This window comes from Ciconia boyciana, chromosome 1 (genome assembly GCF_034638445.1).
Source record: "Ciconia boyciana chromosome 1, ASM3463844v1, whole genome shotgun sequence".
Classification (NCBI taxonomy): Eukaryota; Metazoa; Chordata; class Aves; order Ciconiiformes; family Ciconiidae; genus Ciconia; species Ciconia boyciana.
This window is the reverse complement of record NC_132934.1, coordinates 93,713,088-93,731,634: the sequence shown is the minus strand read 5'-3', so window position 1 is coordinate 93,731,634 and position 18,547 is coordinate 93,713,088. Positions and strand designations below refer to the sequence as shown.

The 18,547-nt window shown below is 39.5% G+C and overlaps 1 protein-coding gene across 6 annotated transcripts in view; it reads right to left on the bottom strand.

The window, feature by feature from the left end:
* Positions 1 to 427: 427 nt before the first annotated feature.
* F5 (coagulation factor V) overlaps positions 428 to 18,547 on the bottom strand; it is a 38,666-nt gene continuing 20,546 nt past the window's right edge. For 5 of the 6 annotated variants that reach the window (XM_072882670.1, XM_072882672.1, XM_072882668.1 and 2 more), the window contains 14 exons: positions 18,276 to 18,488; positions 14,490 to 16,428; positions 12,488 to 12,653; positions 11,041 to 11,277; positions 10,335 to 10,542; positions 9,119 to 9,298; positions 7,354 to 7,470; positions 6,827 to 6,898; positions 6,460 to 6,554; positions 4,922 to 5,077; positions 3,935 to 4,079; positions 3,628 to 3,776; positions 2,654 to 2,836; positions 428 to 1,867 (listed from right to left, as the gene is read on the bottom strand). In XM_072882670.1, coding sequence (XP_072738771.1) covers positions 1,679 to 1,867; positions 2,654 to 2,836; positions 3,628 to 3,776; positions 3,935 to 4,079; positions 4,922 to 5,077; positions 6,460 to 6,554; positions 6,827 to 6,898; positions 7,354 to 7,470; positions 9,119 to 9,298; positions 10,335 to 10,542; positions 11,041 to 11,277; positions 12,488 to 12,653; positions 14,490 to 16,428; positions 18,276 to 18,488 — 4,049 coding nt within the window. In that variant the 3' untranslated portion in view covers positions 428 to 1,678. Of the gene's footprint in view, positions 1,868 to 2,653; positions 2,837 to 3,627; positions 3,777 to 3,934; positions 4,080 to 4,921; positions 5,078 to 6,459; positions 6,555 to 6,826; positions 6,899 to 7,353; positions 7,471 to 9,118; positions 9,299 to 10,334; positions 10,543 to 11,040; positions 11,278 to 12,487; positions 12,654 to 14,489; positions 16,429 to 18,275; positions 18,489 to 18,547 lie in introns of those variants that run through there. The other variant, XM_072882700.1, reaches the window with a different exon arrangement.

The following is an 18,547-nucleotide window of genomic DNA, read 5'->3' as shown; positions in this document are numbered from 1 at the left end:
TCTGTTTTCTAGGGTAAAACCTGACTCCAAAGTTTACATTTTTTCTTTTTTTTTAGTGAATATGGCTTGTATTGCAATTTCATGGCTGTATCAAACAAAAATAAATTAAGCATCATTACAAAATATTAAGAAACTGATCTTTTAAGATGAAGCAATTATTCATACAGTTTCACCATTTGAAACTAATTCTAATTAGCACTGAAAATTCTCATCAAGCTGAAAATTTTACTTTTGTGATGCAAAATTTCACTAATTATTGCCAAAGAGGTACTACTGTCAAGGCAAATACACAAAATAAAATGTTGATTTTTTCATGCTACAATATTATCTTTATTTTCCAGTGAAAAATGACAACAGTTTGTAACATAGTAAAAAAACAAAAAGAAAATATTTGTTTAGTTTTTATACTTTTTTTCCACTCATGTTCTATACCTTCATTTTGAAATGTATGGTCCATAAGATACAAGAATTGGAAAACTACTGAAATAACTTGGATAACACCATAAAAGGTTCAAAGACAAACTACTTAGAAAAATCCACCCTGCTGAAGGGTACCTAGTGTGATAAGTGGAAGTTCTGCAATTAAACAATTTACAGGATAGAAGCCAAAGACACTACTGAAAGCTTAGCTAAAAGTCTGTTGAAATAATGAGTTCATGGACTGTGTATATATTTTTCACTAGATGGGAAAAATCCATGCATGCTCTATGCACAAGAGTAGTTCCATTAATGAAAACTCTGTCAGGGCTAAATTGTAAAGATGCAGATGTTTCTGCTACCCAGTTTAATCTAACCCTCCTCTGCCACCACCAGGTTGTATTCTCACTGAACAGCTACGGTTCTCAATGCCTTCCTATTCGAGGGAGCTCCCCCTCCCCATGGTCTAAAAGTTTGTATGGGACTGAATGCTAGGAGTTCTGGATTCTCACTGTGGTTCTACTGTTGCTATTCCATGACCTACCATAATCCAGGTTAAATCACTTCCTTCCTCACTTCTGGGAAAGAAAGGTATTGCTGACCCCCCCCTCCCCTTGCCAGGGCACTGAAGATGAATTGTTATGTGAAATCCACAGCATTTCAGGTGTGCTGGGTACGTAAGAACCAAATCAATAATGCGAACCCACATTCTCCGAGAAGGGGTTGCATACGCCTCAATGCTGGGATGCGTTCTAACTTTGTCATAGTGTAGATTAAAGACATGTGGAGGCGAGGCCACCCCTACAACCATTTCTTACCGAGGCATTGCTGGAATGCAGCACCACAGCTCCATATCTGCATTGATTTTCCCTCAGCCCTGCATATGGAGAACATCTACCTGTAGCTTTCTATTCCTCCTCTGTGCTGCAGAAGCATTACTAAATGGAGATAATCAGGGCTCAGCATTAAGGCCAGAGTCTCCATCCCCAGGAATTTAGAACTTCAAGTGAAAAGTAAGACAGAGTATTGATTAGAATGAAGAAGTGATATACAAATCAGAAGGGACTGCTATTTCTTCCCAGAGAAAAGAAGCCATTTTCTAAAGTGTATTTGTAGGAATGAAATATCTGCCAGAGAAATCTCTCTCAATTCTTGATGGCAAAACATTAAGGTCCTTTGAGGAAGCACACATCTGAACTAAGTATGACTGGTTTAAGGGTGTTTAAAAAAATTGTTGTTCTGCATGGCGATTGCTGAAAGGCTAAGACCTCCCAGACTTGTTAGTACTTTTCACAGCCAGACCCCCACCAAAATCACAGCCATAGAGTTCTACCCGAAGAGCAATGCCATGATACCATGTTCTTGGAACAATGCGGATAAACCTGGACAGGATGGGTGGATTAAAGAAATGCTTGACGTGCTTGTTGCTGTTTTCATTACCCGAGAAAACCTGCAAATACACAAACACACAATTAGTTAAAAGGCAGCACTTCAAAAACCCTGCTTTTTCTTTTTAAAATGGTTCCAAGCTGTTGCATTAGCTATCCAGGGTAGATGGACTGGCTCATTTCTGATTTTACATAAGATCACATCCAGTCTCTTCCTAAAACACTGGGTCAAAGCTAGTTCAGGCCAGCAGTATCTGAGTCTGAATGAATTAAACAGAGGCTGTTTCCATCCACACCATGAATTTGCCATTCTAATTTGGATGGACTGAAAAAAGAAACTTCCCTTATTTTACCTCTGCTAATAGCCCTTGCAGGTTAAGTTGGTGTGAGGTGATATGGGCAACGATACAAAGTACTGTGTCTGCTCTGTGGGTATCTGGAGCTCTGCAGCTCTGTTACAGCAAAACTGCTCACTAATATTAATTTCACTATAAAAAAATCAAGGCAGAAAAAAAAAAGCTGAAAAGAGACCCTGGGAGATCCATTGTTCATTCAAATTAAATGCCCTCATGCATTCAAATTAAATGTCCTTTACAAAGCGTCAGCTCCTTTTATCACAATGTTGATTGCATTCTCTACAGATTTGGACTTCTTTCCTTTTATTACTGTTAATTACTGTGATCAAAATCAGACGGATATTATGACATTATCTATAGTAACCCCAGCTCACTAGCATTTTAAAATCCTGTGGGAATCTCTCTTTGGCTGGATATTCTGCCTTTGGGCCTTGACTGTGCTCAGCATCTAAAACCAAGCGATGATACAATTGTCTGAGCTGAGGATGATACCTTTGCCACTGAGCTTGAACCATCTGTATAGGATTTCCACTCTGAGCCTTGGTCGCTGTATAGGATAACATAGGTTTTCACAAAGTTTTCAGCAGATATGGACTTGACCCCCTGGGTAGCAATAGCAGTTATCTTCTTAATTGTGAGGAGATCAATTTGCAGCCACTGTTGGTTGTTGTTCAACTACAATTGATAAAAAGGGTTGTATATTAGCAAACATGTCTCTGTCTTTATTTGCTTAAGTGAAAAATCCTGTTTAAAGGTAGTTAAAACTGCATCAAAATGCACCAAAACTGTATCAAAGAAGTGCAGAAGAGTAAAGCTGAGGCAAAAGTCACAAGCATTCTTGGTGGTCCATACAATTAACTTCTTCACTGCAGATGGTGTATTTGGTGTCTTAAGATTTCCATGTTACTTTCCAATATGTAATGAAAAATAACACAGATTTATCTCCAGTATTAAAATAAAATACATAATACTAATACCAAATGCTTATACAAAACAGTAGCTTCCAGAAAATCTCAAGGGGCTTTGTGAAGAAATGCAGCTCCACTTTGAAGACACAGAAGCTCACATGCCTTGCTGAAGGTCATCCAGCCCCATTATCCATTAAGCTGCACTGCCTGTAAACCAACCCAGGAAGGGTTTCTTTAACCCCTTGGAGTCAAATATTCAACTGGTATTCATCTCCTGAAATTAAAAGGGCTATTTCTGCAGGGAAGTGCTGCAGACTCTGGCCCAGAGAACAGCATCCATCTCTCAAAATGTGATTTCATTGATGTTGCCAGAAGTTCAACAAGTTTTCTACTGGAAGAGCTGAATAGGCTTCTTCCCAAAGGATGGCTAAAGACCTGTGAAGTAACCCTACCACTCTTGGCACTGGACACAGCGTGCCGGAAGTGCATGAGCACACAGGCAGCACAAATTTATTAACGGTAGCTGTCTTGCTGTCATCCCTATTTTTGACTTGTTACCTTGGCTCGCCAGGCATTAATCTTTCCTTTCTGATTGAGACGAGCAAGTGAAGGGTCCCATGTGTTAAACCAGGATGTCTTAACAGATGAGGCTGTTATCTGGGTATTCTTGATCTCTCCATTTTCCATTCCAAGTGGCAAAGAGCAACCTGTTAAGAGAAGCACCATGTTATCTCCAGTTCATCCAAGCAGCCATAGCCTAAGCAACAATGTTGGAATTGAGAACACTAACAATTTTTAGCTTCATTTAATATACTAGGTGAAAAATTTGCCAGAAAGGAAGCACTGGCACTCAACTCATTCTTACCATTGACTTCACAGCCCAGGAGCTCCATGCGAAGAGTAGGCCTGCTGTAGGCCTTGGTTGGGTAGACTCTGATGTACCTAGCAATAACAGGGGGATCAATGATGTTCTCTTTTACCCCAGTGCCGTCAGAATTACCTTCAAAAATCTATAAAAAAAAAATCCACATGGAGTTAATTTAATGCAAACACAAGCTTGGATGCTGAAAACCTGCTCTTTTATGAAAGTAGTCTTTTTTACACCCATTAGCCCCCATCCACTGTGATGGAGCGCCCTGTGCTGCAGGGCAACTTGAAATATTTCATGGTCCCATCTTAGCATATTTGGAAGCGCCTGAAGGCCTCAGTTCAAATAAGCAACCCATTTCTATGCAGTATATAAGTCTGTAAGAAGCCATTAGTAAGGAGGCAAAAGGAGAGGTAAGAGACAACAGGTTTTCGATTCGGGAGTTGTACCGCAGAAACCTCAGGGTAAACTGAAGGGAGCCGTAATGGGTAGGGCTGGAGTGGCTGGGCATGAAATGAACCTCTTGCAGGGTATGGCTACGTTTATTACACAGGCCTTCTGCAGGCAATTCGGACAGTTTAGCTTTCAACTGTTGTGACAACAGGAAGGGAGGGAGAGGAAGGAGGATCTAGTCCCAAATGAGGTACGGCCTGATTTTTAATCCAGCTTCCTGCTTGCTTCCAGGAGCTGACACGGGCTTAGGAAATAAAAGTAGGGAGAGATGCTTGTGAGAAAGCCAGACTCTATACAGCCAAGGTCACAGGGGCTAATCTAAACCCCAGTCTAGGAGGTTCCTCACCTTATAATTTGTCTTCTGGTCTGAATTTGATTAGACTGGTAACTGCCCTTTGGGGCCTCAAGCTGTATTATTAAGTCTCTGAAGGCCATCATTTTTTCCACTATCTCTTAACATAAAACTGTCACCTCACTGCATCATCCAATGATGCTACCTAGATGGTCGCAACCCCTATGGCACATACAGACCTTTTGTTCTGGAGAGCTGTCTCCTTTGAAGGTGTTCCACTTCTGTTTGTCTTTGCTGTAAACAATAAAGAACTTCTGGATGTACAAGGACTTTAAAAACCACTTGGCTCCCTGCGTCTGTATCCCAGTTAACAGAACTTGTCTTTGAAAGTCCACCTAGGAACAGCAAACAGTGTTTATAAAGCCAATAATGCACAGCGAAATCAGTTTCCTTCTTTGGCATCTACACAATAGCTTTGAGCCCTGCATTTTAAAACCCGCAACACTAACACTCTCACGAGGAATACAAGCAGGTGCCAGAGTCCAAATTAATGCAGTCTCTCTCATTTCATTTGTGTATTTATTTGTGTGTGCATTTAATTTCAGAGGCCATTTCACAGTGTTCAGCACAGCACCACAAAGACACCTCAAAAATATCTGTCTCCATGCTAGGCAGAACTCTTCTATCCTCATTTTACAGATAGGCAAAAAGAGTATAGAGAAATTCAAGGCTCACATTTTCATAAGCTGCCTCTAGTTTTGGATACCCAGGCTGAGAAAAGGCATATGACATTCTGCAGTGCTGAAAAGCCATCATTCCTGGTGATATCAGATCCAAAATCTTAGCACATAAAATCAAATCAGCAAGATATTCCTATCAGCAGTGAAACTCATTCTTCGGGATGTGTCCTCCACATCTCTTCATGCTTTACTGCAGTAGCCTCAGCTTCTCACTACCACGTCCCCTATCAAATTCTTTCTCTTCCCAACATTATTTCCAGTTCCACATCAGATCCCCCAACTTTCTCCCCCTACTTCACCTCCACTAACGTGCTAGCAGGTCAAATGTTAGCAAGCCAAACATAACAGCCACCTGTTGAACGTAACACTGCAACTCTACTTTGAGCCTCTCTTTTCTCCCAACAGCCAATTTTAATGAGATTTGTAAGAAATCAACTATCTTCCCTAAATTTGGGTGCAAATTGGCTACCTGGTGCAAAAGTGATTGAGATGGAAGAAAAAGATGGAAGAAGTGAGGTGACTGAATGATATAGTGCTTGAAGCCATAATTATAAGCTTCATTTCCCTGTGAAGCCACACTGTGCTATGTCAAGCTGGACATAGAAGCATCCAAAATAAACACACGCAAAACTATCTGAAGCAATGTTTGAGAGTATTACACTTTAAATGATCACCCAAACATACATATATAAATATATACTGTTAGGTAGACGGAGGGGAAAAAAAAAAAAAAACCACTTATGGAAAGAATGACTCCATTTGCCTACAAAACAGTTACAGTCTAAATTGTGAGGGTAACTGTCCAGTCAATGGGCCTCACTAGCAGTAGAGACTGGGTTACTCCAGGGGAGGTGGACAGTTTATGGTATCACCAGTCAAGCTTGCTGCATCTTTTCAGTTTTCCCCAGCAGTCTTCTCAGCAAGAACAAGCTTCTCAGCTTGACCTTTTAAAACAAGTTGCAGGAAAATCACAACACAGGATTGTATGGCCATACCCAGGCTCAATGATGGTCAAGCACGTGTTGTACCAACCATACCTGGATCCAAGGGAGTTCTCCTTGTTTCATTGTAGTGCTCCAAGCATTGTATGTTCCAGAATTGTTTAATCGGGCTAACTTAGGTTCCCAATGGTCTAGACAGAAAATATGAATAAAGCAAGAATTTAAAGAGAGGCGGTGGAAAAAAAAATGGAGGCTGTAACTAGCTACTGATGTTGAGTGCTTCAGTTCTTTTCCAGTCTGCCTTGGGAAAAAACCCCAACCAATAGACTCTAAAACCATAATCTAGGATAATTTGGACATGGTCAGCAACTGAAAGTCATGAGATGCCAAAAGAATATGGAACTGCAATACATTTCTGGGGATATTCAGGAGCACGTCTGGACCTTTTCAAGTATGAACTCACCTATATGGTGTGCAGCGTTGATTTGCGAATCGAGTATAACTCCGCTTGCTAGACCCATTGGAATCCTGCACTCTAAAGAGAGCACACTAAATTTGTTGTTAAAGAAAAGGAGGGCTATTCCAATATATACTCTGGTGGAATCTTCTAAGACAACATCATTCAGAACAATTCTTAGTAATACTGTAACATCAACACTCTCTTTCCAGAGAAGGCCAAGTTAATCTCTGCAATTTCTCTCAGCAGATTAATCCACTGGTCACTGTGAGGAAACCTCAAATTCAAAGCCAGTATGCTGAAGGAATAAAGGTGGTATGCTAAATAATTCAAAGCTAGTATGCTAGAGGCTAAACATTTTTTCTATCTAGAATAAGTTTACAGTAAGCACTCCACCCCCCCTCCTTGAAAGCACAGATAATCTGCTTTGGTTTTTTGCAAAACAATCTCCCAAATTTATTTTTGGTGATCCTGAAAGGGTAGAGATGACTATAGCTTGACTCCCCCAGCCAAAAAACACCTTAGTTCAGTACCTTTCTCTATAACCAAATAGGATGCCTGCATTCCTGCTTGCTGATATTCCCCCACTTCAGTGTCTAAAAGCCACCAGCCAGGTCTCTGTGGTTTCATTTCAATTGTTCTAAATGAGCCTTGAAAAAAATGGAAGAGAAACATATCAGAAATGTTAGCATTATAAGACTGATGTTAGCAATGCTAGATGTTAAACCAAAGATCATCCTATGACTTAATCCAGGAAAATTAAATAACCTGCTACACATTGCAGAGACAGCAATAACTACCACCATCTCAATCATTTTGTTGCTTAGCAAGCAAGTTCCAGATGGAGATTGAGATTGGAATTAAGTGACCAGATCAAAACCTAACCTTTGCTGCTGGTGCAAAGTACAAAACCTTGGATGCCTGTATGTAACAACAGATACCTGCATATTAAATACAGTGCCAAGCCATGTAATGAACAGTGCTATTAAGCTTATTACATAATGCAGGGATGTTAATTCTGTGGTGCTGATTATAATTCTTACTCCCTGCTGCCGCAGTGTGTTGTTCAAGTAATGTAAAGGATGGATATAAAGAAGCCAAAAGTAGATGCAGGAGAATCAGATGTATGGGCCCTCCCCTCACTTTCTGCATGCCTCAGGAGGGCCAAGGATTGAGCAGGAAGCAGATATGGTTTAGGCTGTTTGCTGCACTTCTTAGAAAGCACAGTACATGTTTAATTGCTTTTCTTATATTCCTAGTTTGTGCAGACATGATAATTCTGGTTCCTGTTTAAACAAAGACATATAGAGATGTCATAGTGAAAAACATCACCTTGAAAAGCTTAAATAGTGAATAAACCACCTAATGTTTACTAAAATAAACTCCTATTATTCCAAGCCAATCCCATTATTTTGATCTCCTTGCTTCCCGTTTTGTTTGTTTGTTAAACACTTGTAGCTGGCAATACAGGCTTCATAAGTGCTGTTATTGCACCTTGCACCTCTGACAGTGATGGACAAAGGAGTATATCCTGTGGCCTAATGAATGCTTTTAGCCTATTTCCTTTCTTTCTGGACATAAGAATTCTCCTAGGGCTCACATTTGTTCTTTCTCTTCTGTATCACACTCATCTTGACATTACAAAAATAAACTCTCACCATACTGAGCCAGATAGCAATAGTCCTTCCCAGCAAACATTAGTGAGACTTCAGTGGTATTGAAGCCTGGGGACGCATGAACAGAATTGCTGTGCTATTGTACACGTGTTATTTCACGAGGAATTGGTGGCTGACGCTATCCTACTGACTTCCTTTTTCCCATACTGACCTTTACTATTGAGCACCTTGCAAAGCCAAGCCCAGCACTATGACCTACTTTGCAGACAGGAAAAGAGAGATGCAATAGAGGAAACCTGCTCATGCTCACATATCTGGTGAGTGGCAAGGAAAGTGCAAAACAGAAGGTAGTGCTGCAGACCATACTGCTATTCATTTTCCCTATATATCCCTTCTCATCTGAGAGGAAGGCATTTGTCCCAGCACTTCAGTTTTGTCTGTAACTTTACGCATTTCCAGTTTTAGAGGACAGCAATGTTATCTTTATTTCCCCCCTCCCAGAGTGTTAAATGAGGTGCAAGGTGATGATTTTCCTTCTGACCGTCACAGGCAAATGAACCGTCAGTGCTCTCAAACTCTTTCTTACTGTGCCCAAAGCCAACTTCTGTTCACCTTTACATTGGTATGATGACAACAGACTGCAATGGTCACCCCTTAGAACTTCTTCTGCTCTGCTACTTACCTGGAAGTAGTGTGTATGTACCAAGCTGATGCTTTGGCTCTCCTTGTTCTACGAAGATCTGTCCATGAAAATGAACAACATGAATGTCTTTTGGCCCACCCATATTCAGCAAATGCCATCGGACTGGTTCACCTTCATACATCCTCAAGCCTTGCAAATTGTAGGTAATCCCATTAATGGCTGAAAAAAAAATACTGTTAGTAAGGAAAACTGCTCAAAAACCAGGTCTTAAAGTGCTAGAATGTAGTTATTAAAATGAGTAAAATACTTAATGAAGTAATGCATTTGGGAAAAACACCACTTTTTCCAATTCAGAGTGCTACGCACTTTATAGTCTATGTACATCAATTCAGAAAATCCAGGGACCCCACCAGAGGATTTGAGCACAGTTTGCTTGCAGCACATGGCAGCCAGGAGAACAAGGAGGTGTAAGAAATTAAATGTCAGATGGGAACATCAGGCCCAAAAGAAAGGAGAGCTATCCAAAACGTGTTCTGCAGCTTACATTTCCACAGCTGTACAGTCACAACTGACACCTTCAATTAATAACTTATTTTATAGACCACATTTTCAAAAGGCAGATTCTACTTCTCAACATGCCTTTTTCAAACATGATCACTTACAGCACACAAGCATCAGATTTTCAAAGACAGAAACACAGAGTTTCGTTACTGACCATTACTTCAAAGAGGAAAAAAAGGGTTACCTTTGAACAGTCAGCCGCTTACTTAATCCTACATGACTAAAATCTCTGTATCCACAGAGAGGTATATGAAGGGCTGTCCTACAGCTGCTTCAAATTCCTCAGTAGAACTAGTTGATTTGTCAAATTATTACAATATTTTTAAATTTCTTGCAAAAAGTTTTCAGAGTATTAGCTTCTTACTGAAAAGAGGGGTTTGTGCTTTTGTTTTGTTTTGGTTTTTTTTTTCCAATATGGGAGGTAGATGTATGTGAGTGAGAGAGAGAAGTTTTCTGTTGAAAGTTTCAGTCTAATATGTCCTTTCTTAATTTTAATAACAAATTTCCAGTCAATGCTAATCTTTACATATAAAACTATGACTATTATGGGTACAATGGAGAACAACAAAAAACATTCACATAATTAACATGTAGGATTTACGCATGTTCAAAGGCACTGTGAGCTGAGATACCTCCCCCAACACCTTTCCCTCCTCCCCAATAAACTGAATACTTGGCAAAATGAAATAAGTACCATAGAATTTGTGGCATTGCTGCATTTCTTGGGTCTTCTCAGTACAAGGCCTTCTAGAATGTCTGTCAAAGTACCAGCTTTTCTCTTCATCAAAGACCATAAAAAGCAAGAAAAAGTCTCGAGTCGATGTTCTGTTGTTTGACTTACTGAAGGTTCCTTTTTGACAGATCAGTATTGGCCCAATCAAACCAGAGTGAATATCTTTCTCCTAGAAGGTAATAAACTCACATTAGATGGAAAAGTGGATTTCCCAAGAGACGTCAAAAAACCCTATAGCATTCTATAGAAATGCATCAGGTCCTAAACATTTAAAGTGGAGACCAAAATTGCTGTTACCTTGTAACTTTACTTTCCCTTGCTCAGTCTACCAAAGAGTTCCCCAATATGAATTCTTCCACAGCTTATATCCTCTTTTAACTGAGTGCAAGAGATTTAATGTCAGATGGGAACATCAGGCCCAAAATAAAGGGCAGCTATCCAAAACGTGTTCTGCAGCTTACATTTCTACAGCCATACAGTAACATCATTTGGAGATATTCAAAACCCAACAGGACATGGTCCTGGACAACCTACTCTAGCTGACCCTGCTTGAGTTGGGGGGGTGGGGTTGACTGGATGATCTCTAGTGATCCCTTCCAACATAAATGTTTCTGTGATTCTGTGATCCACCCCAGCAACACTACCACTTCTATTTTGATTTCCTTACCAGATTTAAATCAGAGTAGTAGATCCAGGACCGACAAGCTGCTCCTGACTGCACAGGTCCCGATCGCCTGTTTGCATACCATACATATATATAACTGTTATTTGGCTGAACTTCATCATCTTCCTTAAACCAAGCAGTAGATTCATCATCATAAATGCTTCCCTCAGAGGACTTTTCATAGAAGAGTCCATGAGCATGGAGGGAATATGGTCTGGATGCCAGATTCTTAAAATGAACCTAAAAAAAAAAAAAATAGATTCTGTTCAGCAAATTCAGGCCCAAAGCAAAGTCCCCACACAATACATTCCCATGACCTTAAACCAGGGTCAAGATTTGTATAATGATTACGGGCTATGTTGTGCATGGCAAAGCTGGCAGGGATAGCTTTTGACATCTCCATGCAGAGTCACCCTCTTTGATGCAGGTAGTTAATTAAAAAGTAGAAAGCATGAGTCTAACTCTCTGTCTTCCACTGAGTCTAGGTTCCTAGGACTTTTACTGCTGCCCTTCACACCTGGATATGCTTAGTTACAGCAAGGAGGGAGATGGGGAGTTTCTACCTCTTATGCTTTGCTACACAGTCGTACTGAAGGGCACAAAACAGTAACACTAGACATCTGTATGTATCACTCTCACTGAAATCAGTGCTTCTCACTTGTCCCAGAGAAGCATGAGGATAGGGAGATTACATATTTACCTCTCCTTAGAGAATCATGCTCCCAAGCTAAAATAGCCTCTTTCTTCTCTTACTCATGTTTTTAAATGTAGCTCAATGTGTTCCTGTTGCGCACTACTCTTACTGAAATAAGCAGAAAGCAGTGAGATCTACTCTCCCCATCTAAGTCCATCCCTGTGTGTTGGAAGACTGGATGAAGAAGGATGAAAGAAGGGAAACTCTACAGCAATGTGCTTCCTAATGCAAATATACCACTGTATCACCAGGGATACGGTTCCTCTCCATCCTTGTTGTTTGTATTAGAACTAACCAACCCATTTACAGCAAAGGTTTTCAGAGGAAAATACACTTTTTGGACAAATATATATTAATCTTGAATACAAATTTAATAATTTCTTTTAAAAAAATTAAGAAGCTCCCTTTACGTATAAAAAGTAATATTTTCAGTGCAATCTGGGTTTAAAAAACTTTTTTTTTTTTAATGTTAAACTTAAATCTCATTTTACATTAGACTGATAAGCCAGTATTTAATATTAGAAAGCACAAGAAAGAAAAACAGAAGTGAATTTACTGTGGATAGTAGAGAAAAAGGATGTTTCAAAGAAACACATCACTGTGCTTGTATGTCCACACTGCAATTTCTAGCTTTGAAAGCTGTTTCCCCATCATGATCTTTTAAAAATTTGTGGTATTTTTAGACTCATTCTATGTCACGCTGTAAGACTGCCATAAGAATCTTATCCTGCACACATACTCAAAACGTTGACCTACTAGGATAACATCGTCCACTTCAGCCCGGATAACTGGCCCCAGGATGCCAAGGTGTTCTTCATATTCATCTTCCTCCTGAAGAGTCGTAAAGGTACTGTCTGTATAGCTTTGGAAAATCACCTTATATGTGGTGCCATCTTTACAGGTTTTGTCATTCATCATTGTACTGAAAGGAAATCCCCAATTAAAAACCCACACAGTGAATCAGAAATAATAGCTTTGATGAAATCTGAGAACTCACAGAGCAGGAACGTTTTAGAATATAAAGAAACACACAAATAAATTTCAGACGATTCTGAAAATCATGACTTGCAATGTTTAAGCAATTCTAGTTCTACAGTTGTATATGAGATCCTTCAAAAGATTTGGTCAGCTGTCACTGGAAAACTCCAATTAGTCTCTGAAAACCCACCTGAGCTCTATTTTCCTTTTTTACCATTAGCATTAATAATCTGAATCAGAGCTTAGCTCCGAGTGTAGTAAGCCTACCACCTATACCCTACTGTCTCACAGATGTACCTTCTCTGGAAATCTAACAAAAATATATTTTACATTTGATTATATCTACATTTTGCAACACAGAGCTGGTAAGAAAAAAAATAAGCTTTTAGGCATTCAAACCATTCTTCAGATCTTAACTAGAAGCACCAAAATGCTATTATTCTGATAAAACATGTTATCATTCCCTATAAACCTTGCCTCATTATCAGTTCTGCAAAAAATAGAAACTTAACTGAAGTCAACTAGTAGGAAGAAAGGCTGGTTTTCAGCTCTTCACCACACTGAGACGGTATATGCCACGGGCTCTGTTAATTTCCCTGGCAATATCCACCTCAACACCAGCTGAGGATGAACCTCACTGTGGAGATCTATATAGAGCTCTGAGCATAAGGATTTCTTTATTTTGCAAGTGCTCAAAGCAACTGTCTGTGGTTTCTGCCATTTTTGCAAGTGCCATTTATACAGGCTGAGAGGAGGCAGGAATAAACCTGGAGAATACTGAAAAAGTGGGGGAGGGGAGAAAATCAATCAAATAAAATGGAAATTCAATTTGAGAAATAATATATGTTTGGAGCTGAATTTTGTATAATGAAAATTTTCTTGCTCTTGTTTTTGCTGCTTTTGATAAAAACCGACTAGGAATTCTACACATTGTAAGGTGAGCACTGATCCTACTTTGTATGAGTTAAGATAATGAATTTTTAGTACAAAGTTTCTCTCAAGTCACATATACTCTTTGCTATGGCTTAGTGGCCAGTCTTCCCTGTCAAAATGTAAGAAAATCCCCCAACGTTAGGGTTTGTGATCCAGTCACCTTCTGATTTCTCTAAACAGTAGGAACAACAATGCAATAATTCATGCAGCTTTATTTTTACTTTAAGTATAAGGCAGTCACCAGTGTGGTTAATCACTTTACATCTGTCATATATTTTTCAGTACTGCAGCCTTGCGAAGTTGGAAAGTGCTATTATCCCATTTTACAACAGAGAACTGAGACACTAGAACCACTTCTTGCTAGTGCTAGAAACTGTGATTTCATTGCCTATAAGAACATCCTGTCTATACTAGATCAGTCAGTCCATTAAATTCCTGGAAAGACTATGTAGAAGGAGGTCTCTATCCTGTCTCTACTACAGAATCCAAGAACTCAAGGAGGAAGTAAAACAGGTCATTCAAGTATAACAAAACTAACTGGAAGTTTCCCTCTTGACCTCTTACAGTGTGTTTTTCAACTTCTGTTTTAAAGTGTTTCTAGTGAGTCTACAAAAGGGGGTTGGGGGGGGGAGAGTTCTTAGTTGTTGCTCTTGATTATAGTAATCTCTCTCTGATGTTCTAGGGGGGTCCCAGCCTCCCATGGAAAATTCTTAGGATTCTGCAACTCAAATGTTGGAAATCACATTGCACATTACAGATGCTCTTAAATTTATCAGCATGTGAATCAACATTCTGCTAGTATACATCCGGATGGTGTACAAAATGAAAGCAAATGATTTAGCCAAACCTTTTTTTATACCCTGCATAGCTCCAGCAGACCTCTTTAGCTGCAATATAGTATCTCCTCTCATTCCCCTTGCTACGCAGGTAATGTTCAGCAATGTTGTCTGGGTTACGTTGTTCGTTGATATTCACTTTTGGGTCTGTCATGTATGGGTCATCAAAGTTCACGTAATAGTATTCATATTCACCACCTGATGTTTCCTCGGTGTAAGATCCTTCTGTAATATATTCGTAGTCTCCATTTTCTTGGGGAAGCCCAATTGTGATCGATGGCTTAAGCTGCCGTGGGGTGAGCGTGTAATTTAGCGACTCTCCATGACTGGCTCTACTCGGATCCACTGTATGGTTGGCCTCACTGGGTGCCCCTGTGGTGTTAGTGCAACATGGCAGTGTCGTGTGGTTGGTCTCACCCGGAAACAATGTATGGCCAAGCCCTGCCATAGAATTGGTGATTTTGGAGGGTTTTTTACTCCTTGGGCTCAGGAAGTGGGTAATTTTTGGATATTCCTTTTTTTTCCTTCGGATCTTGATGAAGGTTCCGGATGTACTCAAAGTATCATTCTTGTTCTCCTCCTTTCCTTTCAGACTTGGGTGCATGTGTCTCCCTTTCTGGTTTTCTCCCATTAGATGTGAGAACCCTTGATACTTCTTCATATGCTTCTTATTTATGAACGCTGTACCATTTCTGCCACGATGATTTAACTTACCACTTACAGATTTACCTAAATCTGCCTCTAATCCCACACTCCCCTTTGCAGATACCAAATTCCACTCCTCATTTGTCATTTTAGATGAATATTTCCCAGCCCTGGGCAATGATGCTTCTAGTAAGTTCTTCACTAGTGCAGGGTTGGAATTAGGGCTTATATTGCCTAGCGTATGATCTAAAGAGAAAGTGTCTGCTTGTTTATCTTTGGATAGATTGGGTTCAGAGAGGCTGGATGCATTAGACCCGTCTCCTACAATGGGGTCCAAAGCAAGCGTCAAGTTAACTGCACGCATGGCATTTTCCATCTTGGTTTCCTCCTCTTCCAGTTCATCATTATAATCATTTGGAAGCTGGCCAGTTCCCACCATGTCTGTATCAGATGTGTTCTCTGCATGATGCACAGAATGAGGTGCACTTGTCATATTAGAAAATGAAACATTTTTGTTTCGTACATGATTTAGAAGGGCAGTCATCTTTTGGACAGAGTAAAACTTAACGGCCAGTGAGTTTCGCCTTTTCCTTTTACTGTTAACGTTATAATTTCCTCTTCCTGTGCTTTCCTCTTGATGCTTTTCTGAAAAAAATTTACTGAACTTTCCATCAGTTGGAAGCTCTTCTGCAACATCCATTTGGCCTTCCCCATTGCTCAGCAAGTGTTCACCTGCAGACATGTTACTGTGATCTATTTCATAATTGCTTTGGCTTCTATTCTCAAATACCAAATCAGCCTTTCCATCACTTGTGCTAGCTAAAAATAAGTCCTCTTCTGCTGTGACTGATGTGTGATTTGACTGGAATGTTTCAGCCTCGACTGGGGGAAGAGGAGTGATATGAGTTTCTAAGAACTTATAGGTGTTTGTGGATTCACTACTATTTATAGCTGTCAGACCTGAGCCAGCTGCCACCTCAGAACTTGCGGCATCAGTGCCATCATACTGTTCCCAGGCCAGCGCTGTAAGGTTTTGTTTTTCTTCATCACCTGTTGCATTCCTTGAGCTTCGGATGGAGTAATAAGCCACCAGGTAATCCTGATAATCCAAATCCTCCTTATCTGCTCCTTCTTCTTGCACATCTTCAACTGAGGCAGAAACAGCCTTTTTATCAGTCTTGAGGTCAATTAAATCCACAACATCAAACGAGTCATCTTCCTCATAGTCACATCTGGCATCTCTGAATCTCAGCCTCATGCCATAACTCATTTCTGGGGTACCCCAGGACGCTAAAAGCCAAGTACCTGCAATTGAAATAAAAGTGTTTTTTTAATATGCAGTAGTTATGAGAGTGGATGTTGCCCATCATGTAAGTGGTCAGGGCAAGTTGCTGGGTTTGTTTCTACAGCACCTGCTATAACAGAGTGCTAATCCTCATCTGGCATTTCCATGAGCTCTCATTGCAATGAAAAATAATTAATAAATGTAAATAAATAATAGCACATATAAATAAATACACCTAAGAGCTGCAGCTCTTCTCCGCAGATTAAGCTGTACCTAGGACCTGAGTCCAAACATAACCCATGAAAGAGATGGATATGAAAAAGAAAGAAAAAAAACAATATAAAGGATCCTATGTTTAGATCTGGATCTAAGATTGGGGACTTTTGAGATAGAGTTTTAATTTTGTCCTGTCCTTAGTGTTGTATGCATTGCCACACAGATAGAGCATGCCTCAGAACATATTTGTTCTGTTCAGAAATGTCAACAAACGTCTGACAAACATAGTATTTTAAAAGCTTTTGAAAGCATAAAGGATGATCTTTAAAAGAATAAAGTAATTTGAATTTCCAATCTGGACACAAAACATTAAGCTGCCAATCTGAGGCATCTTAGATTAAGTTAAAGGTTTTAATAATTCCTCCAAAACCTACTCAGAAGGTAAGTTCTCCATTTGAAACTAGGATCTGCAGAGAACAAAATACAATCGTTTCCCTAGACAGCATCAAATCAAGTTCTTTGCTTGTTACAGTTTGCTTTTGGAACTAGCAGAAATGACAGACTAGACAGAATTAACGGAGCTTGAGAAAACCAGCCTTTTTTATTAAAAAGGTCACATACAATTTTTCTGTATTTATCAGAGTTTGAAGTGACTGCATAGCTTTCCTTATTTCTAACAACAGCAAATTTACAAATGAAAACACGCCCTAGATGGAAAGAACAGATCACATACCAAAATCAAGCAAAAGTACAACCTCATTACTGGGGAGGTTTCCCTAAAGTCTGATGGAGTTTTAATGATTCCCTAGTCTTGATAAAACACAATGTACAATAAAAAACACTTAACATATAATACATTTTTAAACTTATAAGGTCTTGATGCTGTGCAATCACCAAAAACAAGCTTTGAGGATATAAATAATTCGTTATTTACATAGATAAAAGGTACAAAAAAGAATTGGTATTTTAAATAGGATAAGGATACATAAACCTTGTGGGATTTTAGGATGATGACTAAACACTCACAGCCTTCAATGAGGAAGATTCTCTGTCCATTTGCAATTAATTCCATAAGTGTGGACTACATGGGTTCTAGCATTACCTTTTCAAGATATGGTAATAATCCTAGTTAGATATTGAGATGTATACCGATGGACCAGTGATCTGATTCAGTCAGGCAGACTTTTCTGCTGCTCAATGACCACAAGCCTAAGGTGAAGCGTAGCCACTTTGTCCAATAACGACTAGCATAATTTGACAGTCTTGGCCCATTTTAGCTAACTCAGGACGGACAAGTACATGGCAAAATTTGGAATCATACAGTGGAGTTGATACTGGATTGTTTCCAAGGACAATTTTAGAATTGCCTTAAAATGATAATTGCCAACCCCAATACTAATTATGAAGTGAAAAAAAACACCAACAAAAAAACAACAAAAAGAGCCTCAGTATAGCATACAATTATGCTATGTGCTAAGTCTGTGTAGCCAACAAAACTCCATACACATCAGTTCCACTGGGGAATGATTCAACATTTTCCAGCACTGTGTTTATCTGAAAAGCTTTCTTTCCAATTTAGGTAAGTCCTTATAGACAAGAGATTAACAAATGTCTTAGAAGAGCTGTCAAACATTATAGTTTTACCACTTACCAACATTGTCCATTTCCACTGTGACCGATTCTCCACTCATTGGGAAAAGGTTCAACACATCTTCGTATTTCCCTTGATACAGAAAGGAGTGCCCAGAAAGGCGAACAGAGACGATCTCATCATGAGTGCCAACACTGGAGAAGTGCCACTGAATCACACTATCTTGGCAAAATCCAAGGATTTCACTGCTGTCAGACACATAGCCATTTATTGCTAAAAGGAAAGCAAAATAGAAGTAGTCTCAATATTTTCAGAGTAAGACTTTTAAAACC